Source organism: Epinephelus moara, chromosome 1 (genome assembly GCF_006386435.1).
Source record: "Epinephelus moara isolate mb chromosome 1, YSFRI_EMoa_1.0, whole genome shotgun sequence".
NCBI lineage: Eukaryota > Metazoa > Chordata > Actinopteri > Perciformes > Serranidae > Epinephelus > Epinephelus moara.
In genome coordinates, this window is record NC_065506.1 from 14,000,478 (window position 1) to 14,021,867 (window position 21,390).

The window sequence follows — 21,390 nt, forward strand, 5'->3', positions numbered from 1 at the left end:
ACACACACACACACACACACACACATACACCACACTTGTTTCATATTGAAAACCAAACATCCAATAACCAGGCTGAATTGGGAATGTAGAGGAGCTCGCTTATCTGATATGTGGTGTGTGGGAGACTGCGTGGGTTTTTTTATGTGTCTGTATGTGCAAGAGTGAATGAGATTTGATTGGGTGGGCGTATCAGTGTGTGTAGTATGTGAAGGCATTGCTTCGTTATGCATGCAAGAGCCACTATCAAACAGGAACATGACGAAAAATGGTTTGCATATGCATCAATGTGTCCATAATTACAAAGTAGATTTCTTGGCGACTATCATGGATTGTTGACCATCTCTAAGCAAGCACTGGAGAGCGTTCAAATGAGGATTATCTCCTCCAGCACAGCACAGCAGAGTTTAGCACTGTATGTCATTGATTAAGCTTGCGTATATTACATGCCAACGCACATCCCACTTGCATAGTGTTTTCTTCTGTCTCATAACAAGTGCTTAAAAGCACCCTCATATAGGATAGACAAACATCCATATTATGTAAAAAGTAAACAAATATAGTATGATTTATTATATACAAAATGAAAATACTTGCTATTGATATTATATAGGGTGTTAAACATCACTTAATCAGTCAGTGTGTAAAGTATACATGTAATTCATAGTTATCTGGGGCAGCAACATTCAGAGGCTTTATATCTGCCGACTTTGTATGATAATTCCCAGAGTTAAAGGGTAACTTGACCTCACAGGCACAGACTGAAAAAGGACAAAACGAGAAGTAGAAGTTGTGTACATTCTATTTAAACTTTAGCCACGGGTATACCAGCTGCAAGAGTCAGCTAAAGGGCAATTCAGGATACAAACAACATTTTAAATTTATGGTGATACCTAAAATGGCAAGTCCTTGATGACTATATTATAATGAGATGGTACAAAAGCATTCGAATTTGGTGTAAATGCTCCCATGATGCACTGAAATATCAACACGTTCGGCCACAACAACTTCAAACTGTGAATGCAATAAGTGAGATACATAAAGTGAACATTTTGTACACACATTAACACAGAAAACACACACGCAGCAAAGGCTATAGCAACATAATATTTTTTGGAGCTCTACTGAAGCACATTTTAACTTTCACAATGTGAAACGACTTTCACAGTGTGATTGTATTAGAGAGCAGGAGGTACAAAGTAATATTAAAAGCAGCCTGCCAACTGTATCCAATTAAAAATAACTTGTTACTTTAAAATATAGACCCAGGTACGTCCTGCAGACAAAGAAGAAGAGGTGACACTAAGGTTGTGATATCACAAGATTACTGAATGGTAGAACAGTTATGATTAAACAGTAGTGGATGTTCACTTTAACAGAATGTCTGTATGTCCGTCTGTACAGAGAGAAAAAACACATTTTGACATATTTCAAAGCAGAGATTTAATGGTAAATAAAGAAAATCTGACATTTGTGGACAAATATGACACAACTGCAAGGCTTTGCTTATGTATTCTCATGGCCGATAGCATTGATTTTCATGTTTATTCTGACCTCTTCTTTCCACTCTGGAGAGCTGAATGTGACAGGTGAATGAAAAGACTCTTTTTGTGTGCTTGCCGCACAACCAGGAGTGCAGCGAGCATCAAATCCACCAATTCTTAATGTATTCATCTCTTTGTTTGTGAAATTCTGGTTTCTGGTATTTTTAAATTGATATGACAGTTTGTATTAGACATTCACAGTGTACATGTCATGGTACTAATAATGGCCTTTAAAAAAATCATTTTGATATGTCGTAGCAGGAAAAACACAGGTGTAATTAATAGCATTAATTATGGCGGTGCTCCATTTAGGTGTGCATGTTCCAAGGTATTGTGTATGCTGTCTGACTGACTTACTAGGACACTATAATGTAACACAGCCATCATTAATGTTATTAATTGCACCTGTTCTTTTCCTGCCATGCCAAGTCAAAATGTCTGCAATGAAAAGGGCTTTGCTATATATAGATTTTGGGTGGATTATCCCTTTTAAATCCCACTAATGAACTACTCACCTTTTCTGATATTCACACAATATAGTGAAGGTTGTATTGCAACGCAAACAGCTGCGCAATTTCCAATGAAAACAACTTCCTATTTGTCTGAAGCTCTTCAGTAACAACACATTTCCTTCGACACGATGTCAGTATTTTTACTGCATCCAGTTTTACTTAAGGGTCTTTGCTTTCTTTATGACGTTCTTTTTATACAAACCTTTCAACTGTTTCACCAGTAAACAATAAACTATTTTTACTTGTTTTTTTCCCCCCACACATACAGTATAGCTACCTACAAACCTGATCAGACAGTCTTACAGTAGGTGGGCTTCTATGGATCCCTGGTGTACATCTATTCTCACCCAGTGCTGTGAAGTACTTCTACTCAAAAATAATATCTCTGATCTACTTGTCTGGAAATAACTGTTTCCAGCAGCCGCCTAAAAGTAACACTTGCACAAGCTTGTCTTGTGTCTGACTCAGAAACTGAGAAGAAAACTGAAAATTGTGTTGGGAAAATTGTACACAGACTGCATACACAGGGTGAGCTTATACAATAAAACAACAGAGTGGTGAAGTGCGCATGGATGTGGCAGGTGGCCAGGGATACATAAGTGCTATTCTATTCAGTACTTTCATAGACAGAATGAAAGTTGGACACTCAAGCATTTGCGACATTGGGGCAGGGATGAAACTTGGTTGCCTGGTTGAATAGTCGCTTCAGTTATCAACTGCAATAGTAAAGCTCACATTCAATCTCAAAGAGATGAAGGAAGACATCTGTATACAGACAGTTTCAAGAGGGTAAAATTATGCTTGGGAAAATTGTAACTTGTTTTTTCTGTTATCTTATATCTGCTGTGATTGTGATCAGGTGGTGTTATTTTTGTTCATGTCAAAAGGTGACACTGGAAGAATCATATCCCTCATTTAAGCCCACTGGGACTGGCTCTGTAGCTGTAGATGGCAGTTAGGATGAACTTGCACCAATTCAAAACATTTTGTATCTTTTAAAAGAGAACAAATGAAAGGTGGATTATGTACACTGAATTTCCAGTTGCCCAAACTTAACAATACATGAATTATGGGGCTTTTTAGGAGTCCATTTTAGAGATTGTTTTATCAAAAAACGTACCCACGTTATGGTATGAGGACTTGTTTAAAACATGTGTATTCATATCATGGAAGTTTTAAAAAAGTGCCAAATTCTACAGTTAGGATAACATGAGCTGGATGTATTGTTTTCCCAGTGGCCTCTGAGCACCACCACCTCCGCCCATTAGCCGTGGTTTCTCATATTTTTCTTTGCTTCTTATTTTTTCATAATTACTTAATAGCCTATTGCTATTATCATTGCATCTGACCATTGTTTTTATATGGGGTCTGAAACGGGGTTGTAGCCAGGGCAGATTCCTAACTGATGTCTGGTTTGTGGAAACATCAGTTAGAAAATTGTTAAATTAATAGTCTCTGCAATCTAGAGCACAAGCTTGCCATAACTTCAAACTGTGTGCAACCTGTATTTCAAAGGGAGAATAATTCAAATGATTACACTGTCTTACTGTGAGAAAGGTAGCACAGCTGAATATATGTTCATAAAGACTAGTTAAAGTGCAGATAATGCAAATAAAATTGTACAAATTGATAACTTTTTTGAAGTTGGTTACTCTAAAATTGCTTCTATCCTATGTATGTATGTATACTTGTGTAGATGTGGACATAAAGGAATTCAGGGATAGGCTGCAGTAAAAGTTAGGATTGTCTTGACTTTGAGAACCTCGTCCATGATGGCGGTCTTATACTTAAGATGTATTATGGAGTGAATTCTAGAGGTGGTGCAAAACTCAATACAAAGATGTGAGTTAATGTGAACAGTCGCAAGTTTGCCTTGAGGTCAAGACGCGTCTGCACAAGTTGAAAATGTTTCAATTATTCTGGGGCCTTATGACTCCAATTCATGAACATATGGAAACATGAGAAAAAGAGACAGAGAGACTGGGTGAAAACAACAGAAAGAACCAGTCTGTGGTACGTTTTTGGACAGAGTTACACACTCAACTCTCACATACACACAACTGGGCTAGTTACAGCCAAAATGAAGCCAGCACGTTAGCTATCTGAGGTTAATAATAATTAATAATAGTAATATTTTTGGTGTACCACTTACCACAGAAATAAAATTCCCAAAGTGCCTCACAAAGGAAGAAGAAGTGGGAAAAAATGCATACAACAATAAAAACACAAGCCACAAGATAAAAGTAAAAGACCATAAAACAGACTAAAAGCACAGGCAACTGAGGACCTCAAATGAAAAACACCAAGGAGCAAGCACCAGACATCTTAGGGTGGGACAAATGCCATTTTGAAATGATAGGTCTTCAGTTGCTTTTTAAAGGCTTCTAGGGAGACTGCAGATGCCTAATGCCTAATGGAAGAGAGTCCTATAGTATTGGAGCCACTACTTCAAAGTCACGATCACCTTTTGTTTTCAGTCTAGAGCACGGGAGAGCACCATGAAGGACTATACATGAGAACAAGCACCTTAAAATGAATCCTAAACCTGATGGGAAGCCAGTAAACTGCATGTATGAATATACATGAATTGAAAAAAACATGCCAGTGGTCAAATGTGAATAAAGCCAGATGACAATTCACAAAATGAAAAGAAAAACACTGTGAAATTCAAAAGGCTGGCAGGTGTATTCCCAGAAAAGTAGATGTCTTGCATCATCAAATACTGTTAGCATTAGCATTTGATGATGCATGTAGAAATGGAATAATATGTAAAGTTATACTGTCATAGCCTATAACCTGTCACTGAATATGTAATAATAGCCATAATGCAAAGGATGTAAGAGTATTTTTTTTAGATAACATACTTTTTAAAACCCTACTGTCATTCACCATTGAAGACAACACTCACTTTAAAGGAGCAGTGTGAAGGATTTAGTGGCGTCTAGCAGTGAGGACAGCAGATTGCAACAAGCTGAGATTGTTAAGATCCAGACATTCAAGAGGTTTTAAGCAGAAGCCAAATTATCCACAGGGGTCCCTTCCTCTCCAAAACAAGCAGATCCGGTGACTTAAACAGGTAAAAACACTGAATAGAGCAGTTTCATGTTAAAAATCAGTGGTTTTCCGACACTGCTTTGCTAGTGCAGAGGGGCTGCTAACTAAGGTTGTGGATGCGAAAATGCGAATGATCCTGTCTGGAGCCAGTGTTTAGTTTGTCCGTTACTGGTGACTGTAGAGACATGGCAGTGCAACATGGTGGACCCCAAGGGCGAGGACCCGTTCCTTATGTAGATATAAATGGCTCGTTCCAAGGTAGTGAAAACACGACAACTGACCCTTTGCAGACTGGCCAATCATAATATAGCATCAGGCCGGCTCAGACCAAAGTCTGACACCAACACAGCTGTGCTCCATTGACTCTAGTGCAATCATTTTAGATTTCCTTCATTTTCAGGCTGGTTTTGTGGATTTGGAGCTAAATGTTGTGCCTGGGGCACGTCGTCTATTAATGATACTCGTTACCTGGAGAGGTTGGAAAAAGATATACGTTTCTTCCCTGTTCCAAAACCTAAATCAGACCCTGAAAAGTGTAGGGTTAGCTAGCTAGCTACTGAAGATATAGCCTACTGAATGTATACACATGCTGCGTTTGTCTGAAAAAAAGACCGACCCTGCTGTACAGGAACCAGTGAAGTGAAGCTGATACTCAACCAGCTGTGTGTCATCACAGTGTGTGCAGATGAATGTTGTTTGACTTCCCCCAGAGATCCCTGCTCGTCGGGTGGTGGTGGTCCGGGTGCTGGTGGCGGCACGGGGGCGAAGCCAAACAATGTTCATCTGCACATACAGCGATGCCACACAGCTGGTTCAACATAGGCAAAGTTCCCCTTTATATTCATTGTCTTCTGTGGCGATCAGCAGTGATGTGGTGGTTCACTTTTACACTGTGATCTGTAGCCTGTAGTTCAGCTTCAACTTCTAACAATCTTTGTCTTTTTAACCTGTTGTTGCTGCTGAATCAGTTTGACATCCTGGATATATCCTTCAAACACAGACTGCAGACCCCTCTGTCTGCTTCTCTCTGGAATCACGGTTTAATTTTCCCAAAAATACGATAATTTTTCCTCAGGGAGTGAAGTTAGTTACAGCGTGGGATCCATGCTTCGGCGGAACTTATACTTCTGCGTTGTACAATGTAAAATGCTACAGGCTTGTGCTAATAACATTAGCATCTTATATTTGTTTGGAAAACATGTTTAGTATAAGACAGTTGTTTTGTCAGTGAACTTTGTGAGATGTTGCTGTTGTCCCTGGCTTCATATGAGAAGAGAAAAAGTCCGCTAGCCACTAGGCTAATTTATACAATGTAAAATGCCATAGGCTTGTGCTAAAAACATTAGCATGTTGTATTTGTGGGGGAAATGTGTCCCACAAAAGACAGGTTCTCTGTCTGTGAATGATGTGAGATATATGTTGTAAAGCCCTGTGAGGCAAATTGTGATTTGTGATATTAGGCTTTATAAATAAAATTGATTGATTGATTGATTGATTGATATAGTGAAACTAGTCTCTATATACAGACTCTACATTCAGTGAATGTAGAGTATGTAGGCAAACCCCAGAGATCTTGCATCCGGAAGAAGAGCGGAAGAGCCCTGGTTTCCGGTTGTAGGCTGTTTGTAGTCCGCGTGATATTGACCAATCACGTTTGAGCCGGCTGCAGTTGTTGCCAGGTTAAACGGTCCGTGCGGTGAACTAACGAGGCGGAACATAATTGGCGTCACTGCAAACTCTGAATCCATCGCAATGGTTCAGCATATTTACTTATATATAAACGGAAGTCGGAAACGGAAATTCGCCTCCTCCGCCCAAATCAAACCGGAATGCCAAAAAATCGGGGGTCTGCCCCCAGAGGCTGTATCGCCGTCTGCCGGAAGTCAGACGCCGAATACAGCCGATGGGTTCCGAGAATGTAGTGAAACTCATTTGTGTACTTAACTTATCAGCACTTCACAGTAACCTCCACCGCCAACTAGTGTTTTGGAGGTGTAACTGCAGAGTGACATGGACACACCACCACACAAGTATAAATGCTCACAATGGCATAGGCCATGTGCATAGGGTCTGCAGCACAATTACAAATTCCCCTTTACTCAACTTGATGGACCATCAGAATGGGGCGGGGCTTAGCAAAAGGTCAGTTCTTATTTTCAGGTGATAATGCACGAAAGAAAACATACCTACATCTACTTATTATATTGTATTCCATTTCTGACAATATGTCCCCCTAAATCCTACACACTGGACCTTAAAGTTGATGCTCAGACAAGATATAGAGTTACAATATAGCCTACATGTGGTTTATAATAATAATAATTTAAAAAAACGCACATAAACATGAAAAGAAAACAGAGTGGTGTAACAGTAATTATCATATGCCAACATGTCACATGGACTTAAATGCAGTGTTTTGTATGGGAGTGGCTTGGTGTGTTTGGGGAGTGGCTGGCGTGTTCACACATTTCGCCTTGTTCATCACTACGACAGGCAGAGCCGAGGGCTGAACTCAAACACTCCAGTGTACTACATCATATCCACTAATTGCACCATCTGTGGAGTGTTGTTTTGCTTGTTTTACAAACCCACCACTCGCTGTATTTAGCAGATGGGCTCGTGCGGCCGAGCTAGCTTCCTCAAACTGCTCCAACAACTAGTTTCCTAAGTTGGAGAGATAAACTTGTGAGAAACACAGCGGAGGATACGGACACATTACTGACGGCACTGTTTTCATGCGCGGACTTACTTGGTGGTTATCACTGCCACTTTGTTACAGTTTTCATTTTTCTTTTTTTTTTTTTTGCTTCCTGCGTCTGAAGGGGGAGGAAAAGGAGGTGGACCCACGCTCAGTCGCCGGTCTCGTGGCTTCTTTGTATACAGCAGCAGCTGTGTGTAAATGCATGGGCACACAGCGTCTACTGCCGCTTGACGGACAGCTTCCTCGGCTCAGTCCTACCTTCGTGTGGGCTTCCTCAGAGATGAACCGGCTGAACCAGGTGTAGAAGAGGAATACCAAAACTTTACCCGAACCTTTTTCCCCCCTCTCACCGCAGTGTCTCATTCACCCCAACAAAGCTTGGGTCAGTTTCACCGCCTCTCTTTCTCCGTGTCTGTGTGTGTGTGCGCGCTGGGATTGTAAACGGCAGAAACAAATTGATCTACGTGCAGAGCAGGCTACAGCTGCGCGGCTCCCTCACACATCATGGATGTAAGATTTTATCCGACTGCTGGTGGGAATTCTATTCCAGGAGAACCACCAAACCTGGATTTTGCCCACTGTTTGGGCTATTACAACTTCAATAAGGTGAGAAACCCCTCTGCTTTTTGTGCCGGAGTCTAGTTTGGTGCTGCTGTGTGACCACGCTGGTGCGCCGCAACTCCGGGCTGCTCCATCTTTAATGAGTGAAAATCTGTCCCCAAATTAAACTGGATTAACACTAATGATATTTTCATTTTCCTAGTTGCCTCCACTTGTCTCACCCCCCTCACCGCAACTACTAATCATGACTCTTTCTGAAGCTTCCTAATTAATACTCTCCTCTCCTGCTGCAAACTTTGCTGTTGTGTAGGCTATGAGTAATGGAAATGAGAGCACAAGACAAGTGTAGTTGCACAGTGTTACTTTTGTCCAGCTCAGCCCGGACACATGCACTGCTAAACTCTCACCAGAGTGATGTGATCCACAGACATTGGGCGCTGTTGGCTATATACAGTTACATGTTCCTAAACATCAGTGATGGATCATTGCATCAGCAGTCTGCATTACAGTGCATGCATTTCAATGTAATGAAAGTGAGACCCAGTGGATCAAGTGTCAAAATGCTGTGCTGGACTGTGATCCTGTTATAAGACCTTCAACAATGCAGTTAAATACCACGCTGGACAAACACTTGTTTACCCTTTGGCATGCTGATGTGTTACAACTTTATTTAACTAGCAGCACATCAGTGTTGGTGATGATAGCTCTTGGAGATGCTTTATAGAAACAAATATACAGATAGCACACTTTATCTGTGCAGTATGAATGCATTCATTGTCAGCATTTTGCACTCATGTCAAACATGGCATCAGTAAACCCTGTAAAAGACTGTCTGACTAATAGAGGCTGCCACATGATGTACAACAGAGTTTTATCTGCCAGCTCTCAGCTTAGACAGCCTATTTTTCTGCATTGTTTACAAGTTGGTTTATTCACTTGCCTGCATCTGTACACAAGCCGCCCTGTTTCCAAGGTGTGAATAAGAGCATTGCTGAGGTATGACAAGTTTATTAACCCTCTAAAGCGAGGCAGAGGTTATGTAAAACACAGATGATAGTTTGTGATGTTTTCTCACTGATGTAACACTTGAACTGTTCAGCCCGTCATCCATCAGGAGCTTGACTCCCATGCACCCCAGCAAGAGGGAACATCACTTTGACAGCCTAATGACACAACTGCAGCGTGCTGTTTTTACAAAGTTTAAACAATGGTAGCCCCGACATCCCCCACCCCTCCTTACACACACACACACATGCACACACACAGAGGCGCACACCACCCCCTCCCAAATTATTCAACCCTATAGTGCTGTTTGCCCTTGCAATCTGATGCTGCTCCACACAGTTACCAGGTTTGTCTCACTGTTTCATCAGCTCTTTGTCATGTGGCCAAGTTGTCATATGTGCCCAATTTCATCATGTCTTCATCAGCCTTGAGAAATTTTAACTACATTGCTTTGAATTGGTGTAAGAGTCGAAGTGCGATTTTATTCCTGCTCATAAATTCCCCAGGTCAAGTGAAATTTTCCATCTGTAACAGTAATTGGCCACAATGCAAAAGGAGGCAGAGAGCTAGAGGGAGGGTGGTGAGAAGGTGCTTATCCAGTATCTCCACCAGTTATGTTGTAGAGAGAGAGACGGAGAGTACAAAGCATGAATTTCATGCTAATTACAATGCCTTTCCATGGTGAACAAATAGGCTCTTTCACATGCATCTTTCAAATAAGCCTCCAATTTATTTGAATCAGCTCGCTGAAAGGTAGCACAATGCAGAGCGGTTAGTCATCCAAAAGATGTGGCATGCTTACAAGTCCCACAGAACTGAGGCATTACTTCTTTAATCTATTTATAGGCTGTCACAGCACCTTTTTGCAAATGGCAAAACTTCCACTAGATTCGCAGTTTTGATTTGAAAACAGGCAATACCCTCTCAAAACGCTGGCACAGGAAATGTTCAATTTTAATGACAACAGAGACAGAAGGGCCCAGAGGCACTTTGAAACATCAGAGATTCTTTTAAATTTACAGAAAAATCCAAACGAGTGGCACAAACTTAATTAGGTGCTGCAGTCATGACTAATGAAGCTGCATGTTTTTTTGGCACTGAGATGAAGGAGAAACAGCGGTGCTGAAGAGAAACATGCCACAACTTCACACAGCTGAATAGTCACAAAATAAATTCAAGAAAAAATCGCTGCAATCTAGAGGAATTAAACAGTTCTTTTGTCAAAACTCTCCTCAGAGCAAATCTAAAGGTTTATTTCTGTTAGTTTTTAGCATTAAATGCAGATAGTTCAGGCAGGAGACAGGGCTGTCACAGCAGGGTCTGCTTTTCTTTAACTACCTTTACTTAAGGTTGAACACTTATCAGCTATGCTCAAGGGCACACCTGCCATGGCCCCTACTTTTACTTCAAGTTGCGTTGTTCTCATTTTATCTGTGATAAAGATTCTTAGTTTTACTGGCTCTTTGGCTTGTGTTTGGAACACCTGGTTGTAGTCAGTAAAACATATAAGAGCTGCCTTTTAAAGTTTAGAAAACTTTACATGAATACATCGGCATCTAGTTCTCATTTGTCCAATTCCTTTTTTTGGGTGATGCCAGTGATGCGAGACAGTTAAAGTTATGTGGTTTTTCTGGGCAAGCTCCTCAGCCATGCATAGCATCAACTTAAGACAAGGAGCTGTTTGGATTTGACTCTTTTTGGTATTTGTAAAAGTCAAATGTGATTGACTTTAATGGTTTCATGAAAGGGACTCAGTGTTATTCCCATATTTATGGCCATCTGGTCTATTTTTAAGGTTTAATAATGTTTCAGATACAGTATCCATTTAGCATGGGTTTTCATTACCTCCAGGCACAGAGAGACTGAAATTACCAACAGATGTTAATACAAACTCTTCACCTGCACTGGTGCTAACACTTGAGGTTTATTTGCAAAAGCAGCACCACTGAGACATCATAATTCTTTCGGGATTGACCGTACATCACAGTATTTTAATAGGACTATTGCAGAAGCATGCAGAAAAACATAAAGTAGCTTCATAGGGCATTGTATATGGAGATGTGCAAACTAAAGTCATTCTGTGTGACCTACTCCATTACTGTTGATGTTGAGCGCTGTAAGGGGACAAACAACTTTTGTGCTTAGTAAAACATTTCAACGGCAAGGGCAGATTATCAAATGTCTAACCAGTGAAAGCTTCATTTGACATAAAGCTAAAACTCCCTTAGAGTTATGTCAAAATCAAGCCCTGTTTTTTGCACAATTTCTGGTTGTCTTTTTTAGTGCAAAAGACATTCATTGCATTTAGATTCAAGCCCTGTTTTTTTGCAGTGGCGGGGTCCACCATACCCACAGTGAAATACCCTCAAAATGCATCTACAATAAAGAAATAAAAGCAATGGTCATTTTCAATAGCAAGTTGCAGGTGACAGCAAGGTAACCAACTTTGCTGTGCCCTGCTATTGTGGAAAATGACTTGCACCATGGTCGGCACGAAATTGGATTGCGGCTGTAATTATTATTGACTGACTTCTTTATGAAAACAACTTTTAATAGGTTTGGTTGGTGGTTGTAAACACATACACAACTTGCTCTCCTGTTGTATTTCTGACAAAGTAGCTGCTCAAGGTGTTTTGTTAAACCGTACTTGCTGTTACCATAGTAACCATAGATGTCGTCAAATCAACCTGGTCGAAATTTTAAGTATTGCAACTTGAAGTACTTTATAATAAGACAAATCCGACATTATTGCGTATAGTCTACTTGTCTTCCCCTTTTTAAACTGAACAGTGATTATTTACCATTTACTTTGGATTTTATCATCCACTCACCTACGATATGAAAGACTAACTGTGCTGTAAAAACAATAATTAGGACGTTGTTCAGACAGTAAGACTTGACATGATGATGTAGGGCTGCAGCTGCAATTATTAGAGGACTTTATTGAGCCTGTAAAATGTGCTGTAGGTAAAACAGAAGCCTGCTCATGGTTCATGTGGGCCCTACTGACCCATGCATGTGTAGAGAAACTAAAAACAACAAAGCTGTAAAGAACTGAGTGGTGAACCTCAGTGAATTTATATGCATCCACAACAACAAACCCTTGGGTAATAAACTCTCATTGGGTCCAAACCATAGTGGGGCAGGCCTCTTTTGTCTTTGCTGTCCTCTCTGCTTCATGGGGAGGGAAGGGGTTAACACTCTGCTCAACCAGGGGGCCTTGTGCATCTCTCCAGTGTACACAGCTGGTGCCATTTCATCACACACATTCTAAACATATCCAAACACAGCTTTAAATGCATGTGTGTGTGTGTGTGTGTGTGTGTGTGGTGGGGGGGTGGGGTGGGGTGTAACCTCAGAGGCTGTCTGCTTTGTCAAACTCAGCAGTTGATGGATATGACTTCAAGGTGCATGCTAAATGTTTAAACATCCAAGAAGTGAATAGCTGATGTGTTTTGCTGAGTCTTTTAATTGTAGCTTGTCAGGAGATGTAGTTCAACAGATTTATTAAACACCTAATTTTCCCACTGAGATTAGACAGTGTTATTTTTAGTCCGCCTGCTCGAAGACACACTGTACTTGGAGTTCCTGCCTCTAAGAATGACTGCTCTGTCTGACTAACTGCACTACACATATGTCTCCACAGGGCAGATGTTAACATTTGTTAATGCACAGCTCTTCACTTCCTGCAGGATGTCTTAGCACTCATTACTGCTGCACAGAGTTGATGATAGCATGCACAGATGCGGTAGCAATGGAGACATATATAATGCTTATGAACACTGACTTTGAAGCAATCCAAACTAGAGCTATGGCAACCTGTATTAAACTATGAGCCTGCTAGTTTCTGATTCCAGTGGCACCCCATTATCATAGCTGCCACTATCTTTATTTTGTTGATCACATTGAGATGTTGACATATGGCACGTATGCACACACACTCACATTCCCCTTGAGTTTGTGTCTGTTCATTTTAACTTGTTTTACAAGTATAATCTGATGATTGAACCAACAGTCTGAACCTGTGGGAAACATAAGACCAGGTTGTCTGCCGTGTTTATGAGGTGGATATGAGAAAGGCTCTGAAATCTTAGACAGACATAGACCATTACCCAGATCAGCACTCGTAAAGACCTTCTGTAATCCTGCCATCACTGCTCATAAATCCACTTCATTACATCCCTGTGTACATTACTCAGCATGGTTCATTTAGACAGACCTCACATTCTTAAGTTGTTTCTCAAGTGGTGGGTTGTGGACCCAGAGGGCATCATATGTCCTGACATGGCTTGTAGACAAAAAACATCTTGCTGTACTTAGTTGGCCTCAGGTTGTGTTGTCTGGACGGGGACAAATTGGACCTCCAGGGTTAAAACAATGAAAATTCCATGCTCACATGTTGAATGTCTTTACAGAGTAGGCCAACCATGGATGCATACATTTAAATTTTTCCTTTAGGATTAACACTGGCAGTGATCATCTCCACTACTTGTAGCTGCATGGCTGTTTCAGAAACATCTATTTTAGTGATACATAGAGGTTGAATCCACAGGAGAGGCACATTTGTTATCTGGCTTGATCATACACACAATATTTCTACTAGGGTTGGGCAGTATCTTAAAATTCTCCAACCAGCCATCATCAGCCTAGCAACCTGCAAATGCTGATACATTCATGCAGGTGTGTAGCTACAGGTTTGCTACATGCCACAAGCTCTCTTTGCTTTCTTAGTCTAATAAATAAACAAACTCGGAAGATGAACTTTGCACCATCTGAATTCACGTTCGTCTCTTTCACCAAACTAAAACTAGCATAACTGCCTTTTTAACTCAAAAAGTGCATTTCATTCAAATTTGACAGGAGCAAAATAAAATTTGCACAAACCATCTTGGTTAGTCTTTCCACTGTTCCAACAATTACCAGCTCTTGTGTGTTTGAAATAAACCCTTAATTCACAGAGTTAGATATAAAATAATGCTTGCTTGTTGCTGGCCTCCTTGTGCTACTGGGTTAGTTTGCTAAATAAGAGTCTGTCACTGTGTAGTCTCACATAGCCAGACCTACCTCCACACTTCCCGCTGAGCAGCAGCTCTCACTCTTTTTTCAGAGGCGGACCATTGAATCGGCAAAATAAAATTACAAAAAATTGGCCAAAAAAACTGCCTATGTACTCAGGTAATTGCTGATAGCAGATATATTCATCCGGTTGCCCAGCTGTAATCACTACATAGTTCATCAAGCCATGTAAGTGCCTGAGGAAAAGTGTTGTCTGGTGATTTAAATGTACTGTAAATAAACACTAGTTATTTTTCTAATTGCTTTCACATTTTTTTCCCAAATTGTTGATCATCACTTTCACAATAGAGAGTTCGGATACGGCACAATCTGTTACTCAAAACTGCCTTGCTATTACTTATCTCCAAAATGTGTAATTATTTGATGCATCAGTTTGGTGCAAACGAAACATGACACAGTAATAAATTCGATGTTTCATTTATTTTGATGGTGATTAAACCATATATACCATAAAAGAGAAATCCACACCCAGCTCAGTTGCAAAGCTGTGTGACACAAACTATCGTAACATAAGTGTTTTTTTTAGAGGAGATTTGCAAAGCTACAAAAGCTAAGCCCACTCCAAAACCAGACTGAACTCATCTATGTGAAAGTCGTTAACCTTACCTGCAGCCTCTATAGAAGAAGAGTAGATGACGCTGTCAAGGTCAGTGAGAGAGTAAGTTTTAGGACTGGATGATCTTAAGATAAGACTGAGACACCACTTGACTCAAGTACCAAAAGTACTTCAGTTACTCGCATTTTGCTCAGTTGTATATATGTCACTGACATGAAAAATAGTAAATCGACTGATAAGGTTAGTCTATCATAAGGTCAAAGGTAAAATTAACCTCCTGTAGGAGTCTGAAGGAGTCTTAATTTTGTTTGAACGCTGTGCCCCTTTGAGTCAAAGCAGGGCCCCCACAAGAGATATTTTTCCACCGTGATAAACTGTTTTAATCTGGTTTTGGCTCACTACATCTTTGACAGCCTCAACCTTGCTGACTTATTAAAAGGAAGGGAAAAACTCCCAGCACCCCAGAAAACTGCTTTTACCATGAATTAAGCAGTTTTCTAAAGGACCAGTCAATCACTTCTGGTTGGCTGATTCAGTAAGTGTTGTGTCCCTTTAGTGGTTAGCCTCGCTGTTAAGACACATTCATTTTTAAAGCTTTCCAGAGAAGCAGCCATTCCATGTTTCATAGATCTAATGTCCAATTCTCTTAATGGGCTCACAGACTCTATCAAAACATTCAGCTGTTTTCCTTTTAACTTGACTTGCTTGACTTAAGCCCTTCTCCTAAGCTCTTTTCAAGGAGCATAGGCCACTGATGAATGTCCTCTGTCTGTTATGGGGAATATTTTCTCAGCTGGACTAGTTGAGTTCATCACTATCTCTATATTAGACTTCTTTCCTCCAACTGTTTCTGCTATTTATTTTTAAAGTCAGCTTCTAATCTGGTAAATGTAGGATTTCACATTTTCAAAATGTAGATATAACTCCTGCAACCCCTAAATTAGTCCTGTCAACCAAACAATAATTTTTGTCGGGTATAGGATTTCTCTCTATACTCCAATTTAGCTGTGACCATTCTGACTAAAGCAGCCTACTCATAGAAATATTAGTCACTGTTGCAGCAATTGTTCATGCATCAGGTTGACTGTGAATATATTTCTCATTAGAGGTGTATGGGCTGCAGGTGTGTATAGTATGACATGTTAGGCAGTGTAATTAATCCACCCTTTTTCACCTGCCCCCCCCCCCCCACATGACACATTCCCATAATGCAGCGTGTTACCAGGTTGCACTAAAAGGACTGACAATAGCAGCAGGTGTGCAAATATCCCTCAGACCCAAAGAACAAAGAGCTTAAATAATGGGGGTAAATAAAAGTTTCATTTGAATGGTCAAATACACGGCATGCTGGAGCCAAGGGACGCAGAGTTCAAGAAAGACTAACCTGTTTATGAAAAATCAAAACATATAGGGATCACTTAAAAACATAGCTTTTAAAAAATAGACCAATGTATCTGCTGCTCACAGGCACTGTTATGTTCCCTTTTTTGCTTGAACATACTAGATCGGTGTCTTCTAGATGGTTGTGATTGTCAAACACAAAGTCTGTTTGTGGCAGTTGGATAATGTCTATCACAGCAGTTACTCTACCATAGCAATAATACTGCAGCCTATAAACCCGCTTCCCCACCTAAATGAGCCATAATAGTCTCCTAGAATTGGAGAACTGCCATCTCACCGTGCCACAGTTTGATTGGATCTTTGATATACATGCATTAGACTGATATTCTCTGGCGTGTATACTTTTGTTTTTTGCCGTAATTCATGTTCATGATGATATCAAGAGCTCAATCGAGTGCACTGATGGAGGATTGTCTCGCTGTCCCGTAAAGTCCCGGAGGGAAATAAAACAGCTGCTCTTGGAGGAATATGTTTGCCCTTTATGTCTTCCCTATACTTCATCAGAAATGGCTTTGCATCCATCTTAGAGAACAAGTTTATGTAAAAGACCCTTCTGTAAGCAGTTAAACACAACAACATTTTACTAATTTATGTTTTTCTTTTTATTTCTGCCCTCTAATTTACTTTAATTGTTTCGCTCTTGCTGAGTCACTAATTTATCACACATTTTTGCAACATTTTTACAATTTCTCACTACAAAGAACTTTGTCTTTGTGCAGCTGGAAACCTGACATGAAGCATGAGACAGGATGCACTGACCTTTTCCAATATTGATCTAAGATTATAATCTTTTCCTAACCCTTAACCAGGAGCTTTGAGTTGCTTAACACAACCATAAAAATGTTAATCATGCTCAAGTTGCCAGGACTGGATGCCGTAGAGAAGACAAATCAAAGATGTTCTGCAAAGAATACAATTTTCAGAGACCCCTCTTGAGTCATTACATCACTCTTACATCATTCTTTTGGCTATAATTGACCAACAATTATCTTCATTTGAACGAGCAAAGCTCTCAACATGTTACTTAAGTATCACTGCTTTGAGGATTCTTTATGTCCGTCAGATTGCCAGTTAGATGAAAATCATGCAGTATTCATGAATCTGTCTAGTTTTTATTCGGTTACATGATCAAAGGGAACAATGGACACGGCCTCAGTAAAAGCTCCAGCCATGTAATAAAGGTCCAGTCCCTGAAACCTCGACTGGGATCATGAATGGGGTCCATGGAATTCTTGAGCCGACTTCAGATATTTTGGGGGTTGAAGTTGAGGCTCATTCACAGCATGTCCTTGTTTATTGTGATGTGTGTGTTTCTGCTGGCTTGTGGACTCTCACATGTGGTCATAGTGCGGGATGGCAGAGGTAGAAACAAGATTAAGGTCTGCGAGGCCTCAGCCTTGGCTGGGTTTCCCTCCCTGGACTGCCACTGACGATTCTTTCAAATGACATTCCTTCCAAGGAAACTGATCTAGTTCTTCATCTTTGGAGGTTCTGACTCACGGTGTAACTTTTCAAATACCTGCACAGACTAGCGAAAGGGATTTCTCAGCTTTTTTTTGCTTTTTTCTTTTTTTAAATAGGCTCCACTACATTTGTGTCTCTCCTGCTGATAAACAAGAAGAGAAGCTGAATGATTACACTGTTTCAAAGGCATTACAGGCAGCTGATTAAAGTGTTAGGTCGGAGTTAGCCAAGGTTAACCGTCCATAATGAAACACTTTGAAAATAATGATACGCTGCATGGTTTTATGAGAGCTTGTGGCTGCTCAGCTCAGCAGTGGTGACCTTCAGCAGTTCCACTAGCTAATCGTAGCGATTCCTGCAGCACCCCTGTAGTTTCGAGACTCCATTACCTTCTGATACGCATCTAGGAAAGCAGACTTCGTACAAGGTCTGTCTCTGTAACCATTCTTGTGTCACTGAGGGGGCTGGCCGTCTTCACTTTTATCTTGAGCTACTGATTTGCCAATGTGAATATGTGGCACAGCAGGCCCATATGAAGTTAACATAATGTTTTACAATAAAGTCAGACAGCTGACACACATCCACAGAAACTAAGATTAATAAAGAGAAAGACACCATTACACATTCAGCAGCAATGGTGCTTTTGTAACCAGGTTGCATAAAAAAAAAGATTAGTATCTGAACGATATTACATCACTTACGAGTATTTGTCATCTGTTATTGCAGGGCATGTGGCCTTTTATTACTAACAGCTGCGTATTGCACACCTGGGTAGTCTGGATTATACTCCTGCCAATACTTAAAGTTTCATATTGAAAACTGGCTGCTGTCCACGCTATACGGTTACTGAATAAGTAATACCTATCTAGAAAGAGAAACAACAATATTAGCTTTGGCTAACAGGCACAAATCTTTGGGGATGTTACAGCACCTGTGAACTCTGCCTGCCATCTATCTGAGAAGATTAAAAAAGGGTTGTTTTCTCATGAATCACTGTACACTACTTGTACTTCTATGTTTTTTATGTGGTTTATTGTTGTGCCTTGTGTGTTGACATGTCTAATCATGAAATCATACTAATTCATAATAGAATACTAAACATCATACCTAGAAGACTGCGAGGCATATTGATAATAGACAAATATGTACACTTCTGATTTAGAAATGTGTTAAACTGCCACAGTGTTTGCTGATAATTACTGATTTAACAGCCTGTAAATTCTGTTTGGATAGAAATGCTTTTGAAATGGCATCCCGTAGTGCTGTGTAAATTACTACTGTAGTTTAAGTGATTTGCTGATTTGTGCTGTTTGCTGCTGTAGGGGGGAGAGTATGGGGAATAGATGTAAATGCATAACGAGATGTATAATGCTGTTGGTATGCTGAACACTCTGAAGCAAATTCCTATCAGCTTTTGTTGATTTAGCAGTGGATTGTCACCAAATTAAGCCGTACATGTATCAACATGTACCCAGCTTACAGTAAGATTTCCAGTTTACCCAGTTCTAGCATAGTCACTGGTTTATATTTGATTGTTGTGAGGTGAGGGGATGACATGTAAAGATACAGCTCTATGTTCTGCTTCACTGTTGGTTGGTATTGATATTTTCAGAAGAATACATCCCTAACAGGAACTAATTAACAAATAAGAATAATTGCCCGGCTCTTTCATTCATCACCACAGTCTCTCATAACAGGCAAGCTTCAAGCAGGAACAACAAAGTAGTACATAAATCAAAGTAGTTTCCTTTGCCAAGCCAGAACCCCTTGGGAGGTACCTTGGTGCTTAATTAAAATCCAGAAGGATCATGTTTTAAGTGTAGGTGAGCGAGCACTGAATAACAATGACAAATCATGCCCCAGAGCATTAGTGGTGTATTTTGGAAAAGAATAACAGCATCTCTCTTTTTTGCTGTACAATATAAATGAGATTTAATGTGAAAGGAAGCTGTTTGCAGTGTATTGTGGCACAAGGACTGTGGTAAATATAGCCTCTCCTGGCTGAGGAACCTGCCAAAACCAGCATTGACATATTAATCTCATAATTACCCATACAGGATTATAATGAACCAGCTCATTATTAGACATTATTTGATGGCTTACCCTTTTCAGTGCACTGTATATCATCCCTTTTTAAGCCTCGCAATCCCTTACATGTATGTGCCAGCTAAAGAATATAGCCATTCCTTTGTTTAACTGTCACAAGTAACCACTAATCAATTTATACTGTATATTGGGTTTGTGTTGTGTAAGGAAGGGCGTAATATTAATAATGTTACCTCAGCTATTTAAAGTGATCATGTGCAGCTTTTTTTAAACAGCTACAAATATGGCAGCTAAGAAAATTACAAAATAATGGTACACGTTAAAAGTAGGGGTGTAACGGTACACAAAAATCTTGGTTCGGTATGTACCTCGGTACACAAGTCACGGTTCGGTTTTTTTCGGTACAGTAATGAAAAAAATACTATTAAATATCTTTTACTTATTGGTAACCTTATTAAAACATACCACCACAGCAGTTAACTCTTTTTACACAATTTTTGAACGAAACAAATATATATAAAATCCTGCTTTTTCACATTGTTTGAATGAAAATATAAATATAAATTTCTGCTTAAACAGTTTTACTCAATTAAAATAAAAAGTATAGTGCAGCTGGTCAGCTTTAAAGTTTTAAGTTTAAGTTTAAGTTTTATTTTTAAGTTTTATTTACTTTATTAATCCCCCTGAGGAGAAATTCAATGTTTTCACTCTTGCTTGTCAATAAACAATTTTACTCAACTCCAATGGCGTTGGTTATTTCTTTAGCGCGATGGTCAGGGAAACGCTCTTTCTTTTTAAACGACGACGATATCGTAGTTTGCACCAGATTGCTTTTTCTAGTCGTGCCGGTTAACGTTCAAACTCGGGTGGTGTCGCTTTAGATGCGTTAGCATGTTAGACGTGTTTCCAAGTACATACCCGACCGCTGTTCTGCAGTGTCGGCACACTGCTTTTGTCTTGTCCACTTGTTTATTTCCATCTTCGTATTTTACCCTGAAACCAAAGTGTTCCCAAACGGAGGACTTAAGGTTTGCGGGTGGGTCTTCAGGTTCGTCAGGCTCACTTGCCATGTTGTCAAAATGCGAGAATGCGCTGCACAAAGTGAAAGCGGAGATTTACGGGACTCGGTCCGTCACTCAATTATGTCCGTCGGGGAACTAGATATTTTAAATGGTTCGGCTCGCAAAAATGGAATTAAAATAAAACAAAATAAAATAAAATAATATCCTGCGCCCAATAATTCGGTACAGGGTCGTGCCGAACCGAAAGTTGCGTACCGAACGGTTCGACACAAATACATGTACCGTTACGGCCCTAGTTAAAAGGCATACAATTAGTAGACAGAAGAAGGCATACATTTAACAATCTAATTTATCAGTGTATCCGAATCTTGCTAACATTAGCCACCACAAGCTACTGGTCGTACCAGACTAGGCTGTTTCAGCAAAATTGTATTTAAGGGCGTTAAATTGT

General features: G+C 40.1%; 1 protein-coding gene across 1 annotated transcript in view; it reads left to right on the forward strand.

The window, feature by feature from the left end:
- The first annotated feature begins 7,575 nt into the window (after nucleotides 1–7,575).
- The window catches only part of tox3 (TOX high mobility group box family member 3), a 45,550-nt gene continuing 31,735 nt past the window's right edge, over nucleotides 7,576–21,390 (forward strand). Inside the window, exon 1 of the mRNA XM_050050343.1 lies at nucleotides 7,576–8,414. Coding sequence (XP_049906300.1) covers nucleotides 8,313–8,414 — 102 coding nt within the window. The 5' untranslated portion in view covers nucleotides 7,576–8,312. The remainder of the gene's footprint in view (nucleotides 8,415–21,390) is intronic.